Here is a 16,972-nt window from a genome sequence, read left to right on the forward strand (position 1 = left end):
TTTTTTTAAATAAAAGATGATGTCAAGGGGAAAAACAAGGCAGCATTATTCTTAACAGCCCAAAACTGTAAGAATTACTCAGCAGTAAAAAGGAGTACTTTCACCCACAACAGTGGGAAAGAACTGTGCCTCAGTTGGTTAAAAATTCACCTGCAATACAGAAGATCTGGGTTTGATCGCTGGGTCAAGAGGATCCCCCTGGAGAAGGAAAGGGTAACCCACTCCAGTATTCCTGCCTGGGAAATCGCATGGACAGAGGAGTCTGGTGGGTTACAGTCCATGGGGTCACAAGAGTCAAACATGACTTAGCAACTGAACTACCATCACCATACATGCAACAACACAGATGAAGCTATATAAACATGCTAAGTGAAACAAGCTAGATACATAAGCTGACCTACTGTATGGTTCCATTTGTTTGATACTTTTAGAAAATGGCAACTATGTAGAGAGATAGAAAGCAAATCAGTGATTCCCTGGGTTTGGGGGCAGGAGGAAGAATTGACTACAAAGAGTCATGAGGGAACTATTTGGTGGTGACAGTAGCTTAAGAAAAAAAAAAAATCTGGACTGTGAAATAGTTGCACAAATGCAAAAATTTAGTAACTCATCAAACTATATGCTTAAGTGTACAAATGTTATGAAATATAAATTATACCTTAATAACAATGCTAAAAGAAAAAAAAAAGCCATAGAATAGGAGAAAATATTTACAGTTCACATGTATGACAAAAGACTGGTACCCAGAATACATTAAGAATTCTTACAGATCAGTAAGAAGACAATAAAGTCTTTAAATGTTAGGCAAATATCTTTCACTGTTAGGCACTTGAAAAGTTGGTTACATCAGCAATTAAGAAAAGGCAAATTAAAACTTCAGTGAGAATCTTATAACCCCGTTAAGATGGCTAAAATTTAAAAGACTGCCAACATCAAATTTTGGTGACAGTCTAGAGGAACAAAAATTCTAACCTACTTACGTGGGGCTATAAACGATGGAACCACTTTGCAAACCTAGCAGTCTCTATAGAAAGTAAACATATCATTCCTTGCAAAAACCCAACCATTTTTTGCCTTAGACATTTACTCAAGGAAAAGGAAAAATGCTGACACAGAGACATGCACCTGACTGTACATGGCCACTTGTTTGCAGTAGCCCTGAACCAGAAATAACCCAATGCCTGTTAGTAAGTGAACAGATAAATGTAACTTAGTTCAGTTCAGTTCAGTTGCTCAGTTGTGTCCAACTCTTTGCGACCCCATGAATCGCAGCACGCCAGGCCTCCCTGTCCATCACCATCTCCCGGAGGTCACTCAAACTCACATCCATCAAGTCAGTGATGCCATCCAGCCATCTCATCCTCTGTCATCCCTTTCTCCTCCTGCTCCCAATTCCTCCCAGCATCAGAGTCTTTTCCAATGAGTCAACTCTTCGCATGAGGTGGCCAAAGTATTGGATTTTCAGCTTTAGCATCAGTCCTTCCAATGAACACCCAGGACTGATTGCCTTTAGAATGGACTGGTTGGATCTCCTTGCAGTCCAAGGGACTCTCGAGAGTCTTCTCCAACACCACAGTTCAAAAGCATCAATTCTTTGGCGCTCAGCTTTCTTCACAGTCCAACTCTCATTTCCATACATGACCACTGGAAAAACCATAGCCTTAACTAGATAGATGGACCTTTGTTGGCAAAGTAATGTCTCTGCTTTTGATTATGCTATCTAGGTTGGTCCTAACTTTTCTTCCAAGGAGTAAGCGTCTTTTAATTTCATGGCTGCAATCACCATCTGCAGTGATTTTTGAGCCCCCCTAAAAATAAAATCTGACGTTGTTTCCACTGTTTCCCCATCTATTCCCCATGAAGTGACGGTACCAGATGCCATGATCTTAAATACAATGCAATTTTAGTCAGCAACAAAAATAACACAAAACTACCAATATACACAACAGGAATCAATCTCAAAATAATAATATTGAATGGATAGAACCAGACACAAGAAAGAAGACACTGTATGCCTCCAATTATATAAAACTACAGACAATGCAAATTAATCCACAGTGATGCAAAATGGTTATCTGGTTCTGGTTCTTTGTAGTTTCCAAACTACAAAATAAAAACTTTAGTATTTACTACTCTAATAAAAAGTCAGCATAAGATTGTTTAAATTGAGTAAAATAAAATAGAGTTATCCAAGTACAAAAATTCTGAATTTTTGAAGAATAGACAATTACACATAAAGAGTGATTACCAAATTTTAAGCAAAGAGTAGCAACAGAACTCTGTATGAAATACAATAAAAATTCATGCAGTTATTGAAAAAAATTATTCACAGATCAGTGAACTGAAAAACTATGGAAAGCAGTAACACCAAAAGACCTTAAGGCTGAAAGCAGTTAGTTAGATGTGAATCTACACTGCAAAACAGCAATAAAATAACAAAGCAACCAATGTTACTGTGGGTTGTTGATGACAAGAGATTATACCCAAGAATAAGAAAAGAACATGACTGAAAAATATAAAAACAAGAAAAATCCTACTACTTTACATCTGGCATAAAACAAAAACAGAGAAATACCATGTGATAATTAAAATACTGTAAAAGAGGAAACAGAGCTGGAAGAAAGGATGTGAGGACAGAACATGATAAAGCACCCAGCATGAAGATAATACAATCATTTAAAGCAGGGATCAGCACACACTTAGGGTCCTTAAAGGGCAAGACAGTAAACAGTTCATGTTTTGGCGGCCACACAGGCCAAATGTGGTCACTGCTGTATATTGTTCTTCCATTTTTTCCCCAACCATACAAAAATGTAACAACAATTAGCACTTGACAACACAAAGACGGTAGTTTCACCAACCCTTGATTTAGAAAGTTAAGAGTTCAAGTTAGTGTCCACTCAAATTTAAGGATAAAATAGCAAATATACACTAAACAAGATTTATTAAGCTTTAGGGAAAACATTTAGATGCTCAGTTTAAAACCTAAGGAGAGCTTACAGTGATAGGAGCAAACAGATGAGAGTGGGTGGCAAATTATCCATTGTGGCTGGTAAAATAAAGAAAATAAATGAAATCTTTGGATCTGTGTAACTTGAAGAGCTCTTACTGTAATTATCTTTTATATATTTTTAAATTTGATATATAATTAACATATATTATATTAGTCTCATGTATATAACATAATTTGAAACTTGTATATATTGCAAAATGATTACCACAATAAGTCTAGTTAACATGTTACCATACATAGTTACAAAAATGCTTTTTCTTGTGGTGAGAAAGATCTCACCACAAGATCTCACCATTTAAGATCTTAACAACTTTCAAATATACAACATAGTATTAACCACAGGGCCATGCTGTATATTATATCCTCATGACTTGTTTATTTTATAACTAGAAGATTTTGGCCCCCTTCACCCATCTCGCCCGTTCCCTCAAATTGTTTATTGGGTGTCGAGAAAAATGCTTCATACATTTTTGAAAAATTACTGGAACTTTATATTTAGTAAATAGCAAAAACAATGGGACCAAATATACAAAAGGAGCTTCTGTAAATTTAAATAATGAGATCTATTCTAGAATTCAGGTGACCAGCCAGGAAAACCAGCAACTAACAGTAGGAAAGCTAGCTCTCTTAAAGCAGGTATTGAACTTAACTCAACTGACACTGAGTCAACTATGGTGTTTATTGGGCACGCAGAGAAGAAAAGGATCATTAAAAACAAAAATCTGTTGCAAACTGAACTCCCATAACTAATTACGAAAGTAATCAATGAGTTCAACTTTGCCAAAAAGTTCCTTTTGTAGCTTAGAAAAATGCTTAACCTCCATAAACCTTCAACACAATACATCTGAATTGGTACCCTCTCTGTGCTAGAAGGGGCTTCCTTGGTAACCAGCTGGTAAAGAATCCACCTTCAATACAGGAGACTCTGGTTCGATTCAAGTTGGGAAGATCCTCTGGAGAAGGGATAGGCTACCCACTCCAGCCTTCTTGGGATTCTCTGGTGGCTCAGATGGTAAAGAATCTGCCTGCAATGTGGGAGACGTGGGTTTGATCCCTGGGTTGGGAAGAGCCCCTGGAGAAGGGGATGACAGCCCACTTTAGTACTCTTGCCTAGAGAATTCCATGGACAGAGGACCCTGGCAGGCTGCAGTCCATGGAGTCACACAGAGTTGGACACAACTGAAGTGACCAGGCAGCAGCAACAGCTGTGCTGGAAACAATTCAGAATCTTTAACAATGTAAGTTAAAAGGGTTCATAACGTCATTGTCAGTTACTGGATGCTATGCAGACATTTATTTAGTGAACTTCAATTCCACACTGTCCTCTGAGATTTTGTCTGGATCATGCTGTCATGGTACTTTTAGCTGACCACTGATAAGCACCAGTACTTTGTGTGGACCTGACCAAGGAGCCTTTCTGACTCAGGGAAAAGGCAGACTGTGGATGTTTACCTCCTAGTACTGGCAACAATTACCACAGGGGAGATTCCAGCCTGGCATAGACCTGAGAGACTCTCTTCCTGATAATCTTAAAGATAAGTAAGCACATGATCCCCTTCCACCCTAGAACCTCTAGAAAGCCCTGTACTTGTTTACCAGAAAAGCTTGTAATTCACAAGCTAAAGCCATCTTTCTAATTAAAATGTATCATTTCACTGTGGGGGCCTGGTATCTATGGTGATGTAGGAACTCATCCAGATCAAAATCGCTGTCACCTATTTTGAAAGCTAGTTACAGCTTGAGGTAATGGAGTCTGATGCAATCCTGAAAATACCATAACGTTCTCTTCTTCTTTGTCTGGCTTCTTTCAACGGAAGATTTTCAGGATCAGTAAAAAAGAGAAACCGGAGTCAAGGAGGAGCTGCAGATGGTCGTTTACCTAGCCCCAGATTTGGAACAAAAACTGCCTGTCAAATTGAAGAATGTTCTTTCTTATGTGGTGATAACGGTATGCTTCACCAGAAGAAGTACTCTGGGTCATCAATCCTAAACACTGCAGAAAGAATGTGGCAGTGGTATCACCACGAATCTTTTCCATACAGAAACAGTATGAGTTTGTGAGGTCACCAGTTTACTTACAGTTTTGTACTATAAGAAGAAAACACAGTTCCTTAGTATCTAAATAATTATTTAGTTTATGTCTTCCAAGACAAACATTTTATAATACTATAGTAGAGACTTTGTAACACTACAAAGCTATAAAAATCTACAAATGAATAAAGAACAATTAAGCAATTAACTAGGGAAAAACAGTAATGATCAAAAAGAGGTTACCTGCATTTATTTTAAAAATTTTGGTTTCAGAAAAAGAATGCTACAAAAATAAATTACCCTAATTTTCTTTTAGTAAATTTAAGTTTTACAGTTAACTGATATTAAAAATGATGGCCACCAACTATATACTCAATTAAAGAAGATAACTAACTTTCCTGAGGAATCAAATTAATGTCAGAAGTTGATTATTAAATGCAAGTAATGACACATGTTTACTGAACACCTTGATTCAGGTTATGAGCCCATAAACTAAGTAACAGTTCAGGTATGCAGTATTACATCAATATTAAAATGCGGTAGTTATCTTAGTCTATGTTTGTAATAAATATTAAAAATAAATTTAACTATTTCAATGATTTCTTATAAATGGGAAAATATATTTTGAGAATCCAATATATATAACCTGCAGCTTCTGTTACAATGGGAAGTAGAAAGAGTGTTCCAGGCATAAAAAGAACTCGAAATCCCTAGTGGAGAAAGGAAAATGCACATGTGGAAAATGAAAGAAAGCTTGTGAGACTGAAAAACAGAGAATACAGAGGAGAGTGGCATAAAAGGAGTATAATTAAATGCTGAGGAGAAGAAATAGAATAAAAAAGAACGAAGACATGAGAGACAGAAATATGAAGGAGATAGGTTTCCCAAGAAAACGGGATCCAAAAAACGGGATCACAGAGGCATCTCTGTGAAGTAGAAATTAAGAGCATCTGCCTTAGTTGGGGTGAGAGGGGAAGGTTGACGGAAAGTGGAGAGTCTAAAATAGTCATTTTAGAAAATGGAAAAAAGAGAGTTGGCCAGAGAAAAACAAAAATTCTGAGGAGTTGGTTTAGATTAGTCATTCCATGGAGGATTCCCAAAGAAACTTTAACACTATAAAAATTACTGTTTTTATATAAATTGCTTCACAAATTGTCAGATGATTTAAAATGTAATTATTTAACATAATTAGAATAAACTGCTTGGTCCTACTGAAGAAAGAGGAAAAGCAGTGACCCCAGACCATGACTCTACTACCTGATAGCTGACTCATCTTGCAGTTAATTTCCTAACCTTTCCAGGCCTTTGTTTCCTTAACTTAAAAAGTGGATAATTATATCTTCCTCACATAATTGTTACTGTGGTTGAGATAACAAATGTAAAGTGACTAACACAAAGCCTGGCAGAGAAGGAACATTCAATAAAGGTTAGCTTCACCCTGAATTCCTATACTGCCTGCTGGGACAGCTATAGGACATTTCTGACGTGCTGCTTTCTAAAAGGAAAAGGAAAGAGGCTCCAAAACACAAGCACTTTCTGCCAAGACATCCTGGTTCCTGAGAACATTATCTCAGGGACAGTTACTGATAAGGGTATAATCTCATCCTGCTAAGCCAGAAACCTGACTGTGTGAAAATAACCCAAAGGACACAGGTCTGAGGGAAACAGACACACATGACTAAATTCAGACATAAATAATGCTGTAAATACAAATATCAATTTACACATGAGGAATGTCGTAAACAGAGAAGGCAATGGCAACCCATTCCAGTGTTCTTGCCTGGAAAATCCCATGGACGGAGGAGCCTGGTAGGCTACAGTCCATGGGGCCGCTAAGAGTCGGACACGACTGAGTAACTTCACTTTCATGCATTGGAGAGGGCAATGGCAACCCACTCCAGTGTTCTTGCCTGGAGAATCCCAGGGATGGGGCAGCCTGATGGGCTGCCGTCTATGGGGTCACACAGAGTCGGACACGACTGAAGCGACTTAGCGGTGGCAGCTGCAGCAATGTTATAAAAATTGTGAAATGAACCAGAATGCTAATAATATTGGCAAGACAGTACATTTTCTCCCTTTAGGAAAATTATGGAGAAGGTCAAATTATACTCAGAAGGTTACTTTGTATCTATGGAATTTAACAAGAAAAATGAATTTTAAAATATTAATGGTTAATGTCAGCAAACTATAATTGGTGGCTCAGATGGTAAAGAACCTGCTTGCTATGCAGAAGACCTGGGTCTGATCCCTAGGTCGGGAAGATCCCCTGGAAGAGGGCATGGCAACCCACTCTGGTATTCTTGCCTGGAGAATCCCATGGACAAAGGAGCCTGGAGGGCTATAGTCCACGGGGCTGCAAAGAGTCAGACATGACTGAGAGACTAAGCACAGCATAGCCTTAACAAAGAGACAATATTCCCAGCCACTAAGCAGAACCTATTTCCCTTCAAATCACACTGAAACATACAACAAAATTATAATTCTTTAGTTCCATGCAGATCATTCCACATCTACCCATGTAGATGTACAACATTTAAAAATTTTTTCTTCTTTATCCTCATAATTTCATTGATTAGATATAGGTAACTGGCTAAACAACAATACTTACCCACTTAACTAATCTTTTGGTTAACTTCATAAATCTGCATATATAACACTACCAATATTTAAGGAATATTAATTTCTTAAAAGTTGATCAGTTTAATTTCAATGTGATTTAAAAACTGAAGCAAAGTCATATTTGACAATTATTAAAATGGACATAAAGTAACAACATACATAAAATAGAGTTTGCTTAGGAACTATTATCCTAGAAAATATTTTCCCATTTTAAACATATGAGAATGTAATAAAACAAATTAGCCTTTAAATGATAATCATTTCCCCCATCTCTATTAAAAACAGTATTTGAGTTCTACAAACTGTAATACTATTTCCTTTCTACCATTTTGGTTTTCATTTCCATGACTCTAAAATATAGTAAAATATTAAGAATTGCATAAATCAAAGACATGCATGAAGTGAAGTGAAGTCGCTCAGTCGTGTCCGACTCTTTGCGACCCCATAGACTGTAGCCTATTCAGGCTCCTCCATCCATGGGATTTTCCAGGCAAGAGCGCTGGAGTGGATTGCCATTTCCTTCTCCAGGGGATCTTCCCAACCCAGGAATCGAACCCGGGTCTCCCGCATTGCAAGCAGACAATTTACCGTCTAAGCCACCAGGGAAGACCCAAAGACATGCATACATATACATATATACATAGCAATAAAAACTTCACAGGTAAAAAATGTTAAACAGTACATATAAATAAAGGTTTAATCTCTGATGTAGTGATATTAGGAACATTAGAGGAACACAAAAATTCTGTGACACTGCCCTCTCTGAAATGTTACTTCCTTTGTTGTAACTAAATGAGCTGGGTCAGCACCAATTTTCTATAGAAATATTCATGTTAATTCAAAACTGACTTGGAATTCCTTGAATATTTCTTTAAGAATGAGGTATCCTCTCTTATTTGATGTAGACAAGTATTTTTCAACAATATGAGCATTTTACCTTCATAGTGAGACCAAGAGTTAACACATAATTGGTGACAGACAAAACTTAACTCCAGGTTAGAAGTTAGAATCAAAGTTATCTGTGGGAAAGGAGAGAGTAGTGATTGTGAGTGAGAGTGAAGAGACACCAGGAGTGCTGGTAATGTCCCATATCTTGACCTGTGTTTTGATTTCACAAGTGTGCTAACTTTGAAGTATTTCATTCTATATGTATGTCTACGATTTGTTCACTTTTCATTATATATATATGATAATCAACTTTAAAAGTTCATTTAAACATAACTGACATTCAGTTATTTATAACTACAACAGCTAAGAATCAGAAATCAAATATTTCCTGATTTAGAGACTGAAGAACTGAGTATAAAATTATTTCCTTCCAATACAAATGCACTAAATTAAACTTTTGTGCATTTCTATTTTGTGCAAAATAAAAGTTTTATTTTTCAAAATAAAATAAAAGTTTTATTTTTCAAAATAAAATTTTTGGTTTAAAGAATATGAATTAAAAATTTGGGTCCAGTACAAATGGAGCAACTATCTGGGTGCAATGCAAATATAGAACTGAGATTTATATTTAATTTCCTGATTCTATTATATCAATACCATTAGGCTCTTCTAATTCAGAAAATTAAGCATCAGGAAAATGGTATCTTAGGAGAAATCTTGAGAAATTTCTAAAAAAATTTATGGCACCGTGATTATTAAGAGTGACAAATGCCGGGAGCCACCACGGGAGATCCCACCCATGACAAAGGTCATGCAGAGAAGATCTGACGGGCAAAGGCAGATCAGAATTCAAGGGACTCCCTGGACCAGCTCGAGCATCTACCCTAAAACCAGAATCTGTCCGTCTTACTATTTTGTGCCTTTCACCAGCTCTCCTGACATTAACAGGGGGCTATCCCCGACCACCTTTCTCTGAAAAAATCAACTTAGGGCTCTAGCTAATAAGTCTCCTGGACATGAGAGGAATATTTCAAATCAAACGCCCTCTGTTAGCATTCTAGCTTGTCTGACAGGTTTATCCAGACTCTTGCAGCTACGCCTATGATTATTCACAGCCTCCCAACTGTGAGAGGCACCGGAAGCCTAAAACATAGAGCCTTTCAAAGAGTTAAAAACTATTACCACTGAGCGACTTCACTTTCACTTTTCACTTTCATGCACTGGAGAAGGAAACGGCAACCCACTCCAGTGTTCTTGCCTGGAGAATCCCAGGGACGAGGGAGCCTGCTGGGGTCGCAGAGTCAGACACAACTAAAGCGACTTAGCAGCAGCAGCAGCATCAGAGTACTGCTGGTTAAGATTTCATTATTGGGCCAATGCTTGTTGGTAAGTTCCCATATCTCTTATCCACTGTGCACCTGGGAGTGCATTAGTTAACATAGTTGGAATGTAAGAAAAACAAGTGTAGCCTTGAAATTAACCACATCAGACCTTTGAGCTAATTGGTTCTTTCTTGTAACTCACTGCACCTTTGCTCCATGAGAAATGTAACTCTGTTTAGCATTTTCTGAGGCTGACATAGATTAGAAATATAAAGAAAAAACACTGAGGGAAAATAATTTTTCTGTTGAGCAGCCTTTATCAAAAGAGGGTCATAAATGTTCACAGGCCTCCAAGGCCAGAAGATAATGTACACAACATCGTTTGTGGGAAAGGTATGCAGAAAAAAATCCTGGTTTCGATAAGGGCAAAACTGCTGGAATGTTTGGGCTGACTCTGCGTGACCTTGCACCTTTCATTTCCCTCTATGTACAAATTAAGGTATAAAAGTTCCGTTTGAAAATAAAGTTATGGGCCTCGCTCGAAGAAGCTTGATCACCCCATGTCCTTTTTTTTTTTTCTTTCTCTCCCTTACTCTCTTTTTCAGGCTGATCCCTTGGAGCATAGCGGCTCTCTGCGTTCACTTATCCGCCGGGGTTTCTAAGACCTGAACCGGGAAGACGTTCTGCATCTTCACTCCCTTGGGAGACCGGGAGGGTACCTGCGGCCTCTGAGAAAAGAGCAAGCTCCTTGTCTCGGGGCTTTATTGGCTCTCTGTGTAAACAAAGGAACATCAGCCTCTTTCTCTCCTCTATTCCTCTCTCATTCATTCATTCATTCGCCAACGCCATTTCTCCTGAGGGTTCCCCTGGATCCTGTGGGGGCTGGACCCCGGCAGACAAACTAAACCGTTTACTAGATGTATGACCTTTGACCAATTATTAAGCTTTCAGTTTCCCCATTTATAAAATGGAAATAGCAATAATACCATCCTAACTGGGTCATTGAAAAGCTTAAATAAGTACCAGCAACTTGGACAAAGGGAGCCTACTCAACATCTATTAACCATCTATCTACATATACATATGATATTTAAAATATGTGAAGAAGGCTGAGAGCCGAAGAATTGATGCTTTTGAACTGTGGTGTTGGAGAAGACTCTTGAGAGTCCCTTGGACTGCAAGGAGATCCAACCAGTCCATTCTGAAGGAGATCAACCCTGGGATTTCTTTGGAAGGAATGATGCTAAAGCTGAAGCTCCAGTACTTTGGCCACCTCATGCGAAGAGTTGACTCACTGGAAAAGACTCTGATCTGGGTGGGATTGGGGGCAGGAGGAGAAGGGGACAACCGAGGATGAGATGGCTGGATGGCATCACTGACTCGATGGAAGTGAGTCTGAGTGAACTCCGGGAGATGGTGATGGACAGGGAGGCCTGGCGTGCTGCCGATTCATGGGGTCACAGAGAGTCGGACACGACTGAGCGACTGAACTGAACTGAACTGAATAATACACATTAGAAATCTTAGAACCTATTTTAAGTAGAATTAAATAAACGTATTTTTTAAATTTTTCTTGTACTTACATTATGCCTACTCTCAAATTAAAATGATAGACATAGTTCCTTAGTAATAGGAACATACATTATTTTAAACACGAAATCAAATGTTCATCTATATTATGACATTTTTCACATTAAAAAAGTAATATTATTTTTATTACCTGAGTCTCCACACCCTGCTCCAGTAGGCGCTTAGCTTGATTTTCCACTTCAAGTCGAGCTCTTGCAACAAAAAGTAGATCGTTTTCTATCACTTCTATTCCAGAAAGGTCTATTCCTTGAGAAAGATAATCTATTTAAAAAAATACACACATTTAAATATTTCAATACTGAATAAATATAAAGGTATCAAAACATCATGTCTAACTTCTGCAAAATCTTGAAAACTTGCTGTTGAACACTATTCCCTTTCAAAATCTATATTTTAAGAAATAGAATTACCCAAACATTCCCTACCTAATGAGAACTTTACTCTGAAGGAAAATATTTCAAACATTATAGATTTGATAAAGCAAGAAATGAATTATGATTCTTAGAAATTCAAAGTAATGTCAACAGGTTACCAAAAAACTCTGCCAAATTACTATAAATAAATATCCTGATGAACTTTGAAATTTCTCAAGTTGCATGACAGGGAATGGCTACCCACTCCAGTTTTTTGCCTGGAGAATTCCTTGGACAGAGGTGGGCTACAGTCCATGGGGTCACAAAGAGTTGGACACAACTGGACAACTAACACTTTTCACTTTCATTCTAAGTTTAATAAATTTTAACAAAAAAGTAACAAGTAAAAGTTTTAAAATGCATAAAATGTGCTAAAATGCCAAATTTTGAAATATGAGACCACTACTCACACTTAACAATTAAACCTTAATAAGTGTGGAATAGAAAGCCAGAACTACCTTTCTAGCCACTTAATACTAAAACCTGTTGAATCATTTTATGTACCAAGAATATATGTGAGAAAACGAAAGTGATCTACTTGGATTTAACATATTTATCCTCTCTTTAGTAAGAAAATGATAAGACTAGTAATTTTAGCAGAAAAGAAATGATATTACTCAACTCCATGTTTACTTAAATTGAGAAAATCTAATTTAATAGACTAAAGAAAAAGAGATTCAACTGAATGACCTGACATAGGTATCAAAAAAGGAATAAGACTTTTATTTAATATAGTTTGGAGGTCCTATCCATAGCAATCAGAGAAGAAAAATAAAAGGAATCCAAATTGGAAAGGAAGAAGTAAAAATGTCACTGTCTGCCAATGACATGATACTATACATAGAAACCCTAAAGATGCTACCAGAAAACTACAAGAGGTTATCAATGATTTGGTAAAGTTTCAGGATACAAAATTAACATACAAAAATCTGTATTAACCAATGATGAACTATCAAAAGAGGAAATAAGGAAACAATCCCATTTACCACGGTACCAAAAAGAATAAAATACCTAGGAATAAATCTACCTAAGGACGCAAAAGATCTAAACTCCAAAAGCTGTAAGATGTTGGTAAAATAAATTGAAGACAATACAAACAAATGGAAAGATATACCGTATCCTTAAATTGGAAAAATCATTACTGTTAAAGAAACTATACTACCCAAGGCAATCTACAGGTTCAATGCAATCTCTATGAAATCACCAATGGCATTTTTCACAGAACTAAAACAAAAAAGTTTTTATTTTGTATGGAAACACAGAAGACCCTGAATACCAAACAATCTTAAGAAAGAAGAATGGAGCTGGAGGAATCATACACTCTGACTTCAGACTATACTACAAGGTCATAGTAACTGAAACAGTTTATGTATGCATGCCTGCTCATTCGTGTTTGATGCTTGCAACCCCATGGACTGTAGCCCACCAGGCTCCCCTATCCATGGAATTGTCCAGGCAATAATACTGGAGGCGGTTGCTATTTCCTTCTCTAGGGGATCTTCCCAACCTAGGGAGCAAACCCTTGTCTCTTGTGTCACCTGCATTGGCAGGAGAACTCTCAACCACTGAGCCACCTGGGAGTCCAGTATAGTACTGGTATAAAACACATAGATCAGTAGAACAGGATAGGTAGCCCAGAAATAAAACCACGCACTTATGGTAAATTACCCTACAACAAGAAAGAAAAATGTGCAATGGAGAAAAGATAGTCCCTTCAATAAGTGATGCTGGGGAAACTGGACAGTTATATGTAAAAGAATGAAATCAGAACATTCGCTAACATATTTGAAAATAAACTAAAAATGGCTTAAAGACCTAAATGTAGACATGACAACGTAAAACTTCTAGGAGAGGACACAAGGAAGATATTCTTTGACATAAATCATAGCAATAGTTTCCTAGACCAGTCTCCCAAGGCAAAATAAATAGAAGCAAAAATAAACAAAAGGGATCTAATCAAAGTTACAAGCTTTGTCCAGAAAATGGACCATCAATAAATGAAAAGACAACCTACAGACCAGGAGAAAATATTTGGAAACAATAACCAACAAGGTATTAATATCCAGCATACATAAACAGCTCAAATAAATCAGTACTGTAAAAACATGCAAACCAATCAAAAAATTGACAGAATACCTAAATTGATGTTTTTTCTAAAGAAGACATACAGATGGCCAACAAGCACATGAAAAGATTCTTCAACATCACTAATTATTAGAGAAATGGAAATCAAAACACAACGAGGTACTTTCTGCTGGTTAGTCATTCTTACTCATCTTGCTCCACTTCCATTTATGGAATCTATGGCTTCCTTAGTGACCAGTATTATCTCCTTCCACAAAGCCTCCTCTGCAACACAAATCCCCTCTAAGAGTTCAAAATTCTTACTGCTTCTTCTTTTATTAGCATCCTCCTCTGTTTAAAAGAAAACAAAATGAAGAGAAATTATAGTTTGCTAAATAACTCAGCTATGCATTCCTGAAAGATGATGCTGTCTAAGTGCTGCACTCAATATGCCAGAAAATTGGAAAATTCAGCAGTGGCCACAGGACTGAAAAAGGTCAGTTTTCATTCCAATTCCAAAGAAAGGCAATGCCAAAGAATGCTCAAACTACCACACAATTGCACTTATCTCACACGCTAGTAAAGTAATGCTCAAAATTCTCCAAGCCAGGCTTCAGCAATACATGAACCATGAACTTCCAGATGTTCAAGCTGGTTTTAGAAAAGGCAGAGAAACCAGAGATCAAATTGCCAACATCCGCTCGATCATGGAAAAAGCAAGAGAGTTCCAGAAAAATATCTATTTCTGCTTTATTGACTATGCCAAAGCCTTTGACTGTGTGGATCACAATAAACTGTGGAAAATTCTGAAAGAGATGGGAATACCAGACCACCTGACCTGCCTCTTGAGAAATCTGTATACAGGCAAGGAAGCAACAGGTAGAACTGGACATGGAACAACAGACTGGGTCCAAATAGGAAAAGGAGTACGCCAAGGCTATATACTGTCACCCTGCTTATTTAACTTATATGCAGAGTACATCATGAGAAACGCTGGGCTGGAAGAAGCACAAGGTAGAAGCAAGATTGCCGGGAGAAATATCAATAACCTCAGATATGCAGATGACACCACCCTTATGGCAGAAAGTGAAGAGGAACTAAAGAGCCTCTTGATGAAGGTGAAAGAGGAGAGTGAAAAAGTTGGCTTCAAGCTCAACATTCAGAAAATGAAGATCATGGCATCTGGTCCCATCACTTCATGGCAAATAGATGGGGAAACAGTGGAAACAGTGTCAGACTTTATCTTTCTGGGCTCCAAAATCACTGTAGATGGTGATTGCAGCCATGAAATTAAAAGACGCTTACTCCTTGGAAGGAAAGTTAGGACCAACCTAGATAGCATAATCAAAAGCAGAGATATTACTTTGCCAACAAAGGTCCATTTAGTCCAGGCTATGGTTTTTCCTGTGGTCATGTATGGATGCGAGAGTTGGACTGTGAAGAAAGCTGAGCGCCAAAGAATTGATGCATTTGAAGGGTGGTGTTGGAGAATACTCTTGAGAGTCCCTTGGACTGCAAGGAGATCCAACCAGTCCATTCTAAAGGAGATTAGCCCTGAATGTTCTTTGGAAGAAATGATGCTAAAGCTGAAACTCCAGTACTTTGGCCACCTCATGCGAAGAGCTGACTCACTGGAGAAGACTCTGATGCTGGGAGGAATTGGGAGCATGAGGAAAAGGGGACGACAGAGGATGAGATGGCTGGATGGCATCACCGACTCAATGGACGTGAGTTTGACTGAACTCCGGGAGATGGTGATGGACAGGGAGGCCTGGTGTGCTGCGATTCACAGGGTCGCAGAGAGTCGGACATGACTGAGCAACTGAACTGAACTGATACATTTACTTTTCTTAATAATGTTAGCACTACATTATTTACTTGGGATAAAAGAGATGAGGGAAGAGTACACATGTGAGGTTTGGATTGTGCTGGAAGCTGGAAGCAATAAAGGAAGCTAAATTTTCATGTTTCAAAGTGCGAAGTCAAAGAAGATAAAAATTAAGAAGTGGAAATACAGGCAGGTGACTCAGAGCTATAGAGGTAAATACCAAAAAATCAGCAAAAATGCTGAAAATGGAGGCCTCCAGGGAAAAGTAAAAGGGCAGAAACAAGACAAGTGATTGCTATTTTTAATGATAAATTTTGTAGAACTATTTGAGTATATTACACATGCATAACTTTCATAACAAATAAAACATGGGAAGAGTACATGGTAAGTCAAGAAAAACAGAACTTTAAAAAAGATGGCTAGTTAATAAAAAATTTGTATCCTCTAATTAATGATTTTTTTCTAAAATAAGTAATATTTAAAAAGAAGGAAAAGTGAATAATTTAGACAGAAAGATATTTTCTACTATGTTAACTGCAACAATAAATATATACATGCATATATGTGCACATGCATGTATATATGTGTATATATATACACATGTGTGCGTGTATATATACATATAAAAAGAAACATTGTAAATGAGATAAAATCACTCTGGAAATCAACCTGGATAATCTAATAAGATTCCATATGAATACCCCATTACTAAAATATACCATTACTAAGTTCATTCCACATAACTCAGAGAAATTCTTAGATTTGTACATTGGAAGACATGTACAAGAATGTTTGTAACAGCACTGTAAAAAACAAAACAAAATTATATATAACTGAAATGGAAATAATGTATATATACTGAGATAAGGTATATAACTGAAATCAACTGGAGAACAAACAAAAACATTCCTTCAAATTACTACTACAGAAGAGTAAAACCAATGACAAGTATACACGTCAACGTGTCTCTCAATAACATAATATTAAGGAAGAAGAAAACATTTTAGAAGAATACACACAGCCAGAGGTAATTTATAGTAAAACATGTATGAATAAACAATATACTATATACACATACAAACAACATTTAGAAAAGTTACAGAGATAGGCAATACAACATGCTTATAATATTCTAAAACAAACTTGTCAGGTAGTATTTGTATTTTGTACCTGTTAAGTGTTTTTTGCATTTTTGCATTTTTCT

At 37.2% G+C, this 16,972-nt stretch overlaps 1 protein-coding gene across 8 annotated transcripts in view; it reads right to left on the minus strand.

Moving 5' to 3' along the window:
- Positions 1 to 16,972, minus strand: part of COG5 (component of oligomeric golgi complex 5) — a 275,606-nt gene that overhangs the window by 144,601 nt on the left and 114,033 nt on the right. For 6 of the 8 annotated variants that reach the window (XM_068973071.1, XM_068973072.1, XM_068973070.1 and 3 more), the window contains exon 7: positions 11,594 to 11,724. The exons of the other annotated variants lie outside the window; for them this stretch is intronic. In XM_068973071.1, coding sequence (XP_068829172.1) covers positions 11,594 to 11,724 — 131 coding nt within the window. The remainder of the gene's footprint in view (positions 1 to 11,593; positions 11,725 to 16,972) is intronic. 8 annotated transcript variants of the gene reach the window in all.

The sequence above is a fragment of the Capricornis sumatraensis genome, chromosome 5 (genome assembly GCF_032405125.1).
Source record: "Capricornis sumatraensis isolate serow.1 chromosome 5, serow.2, whole genome shotgun sequence".
NCBI lineage: Eukaryota > Metazoa > Chordata > Mammalia > Artiodactyla > Bovidae > Capricornis > Capricornis sumatraensis.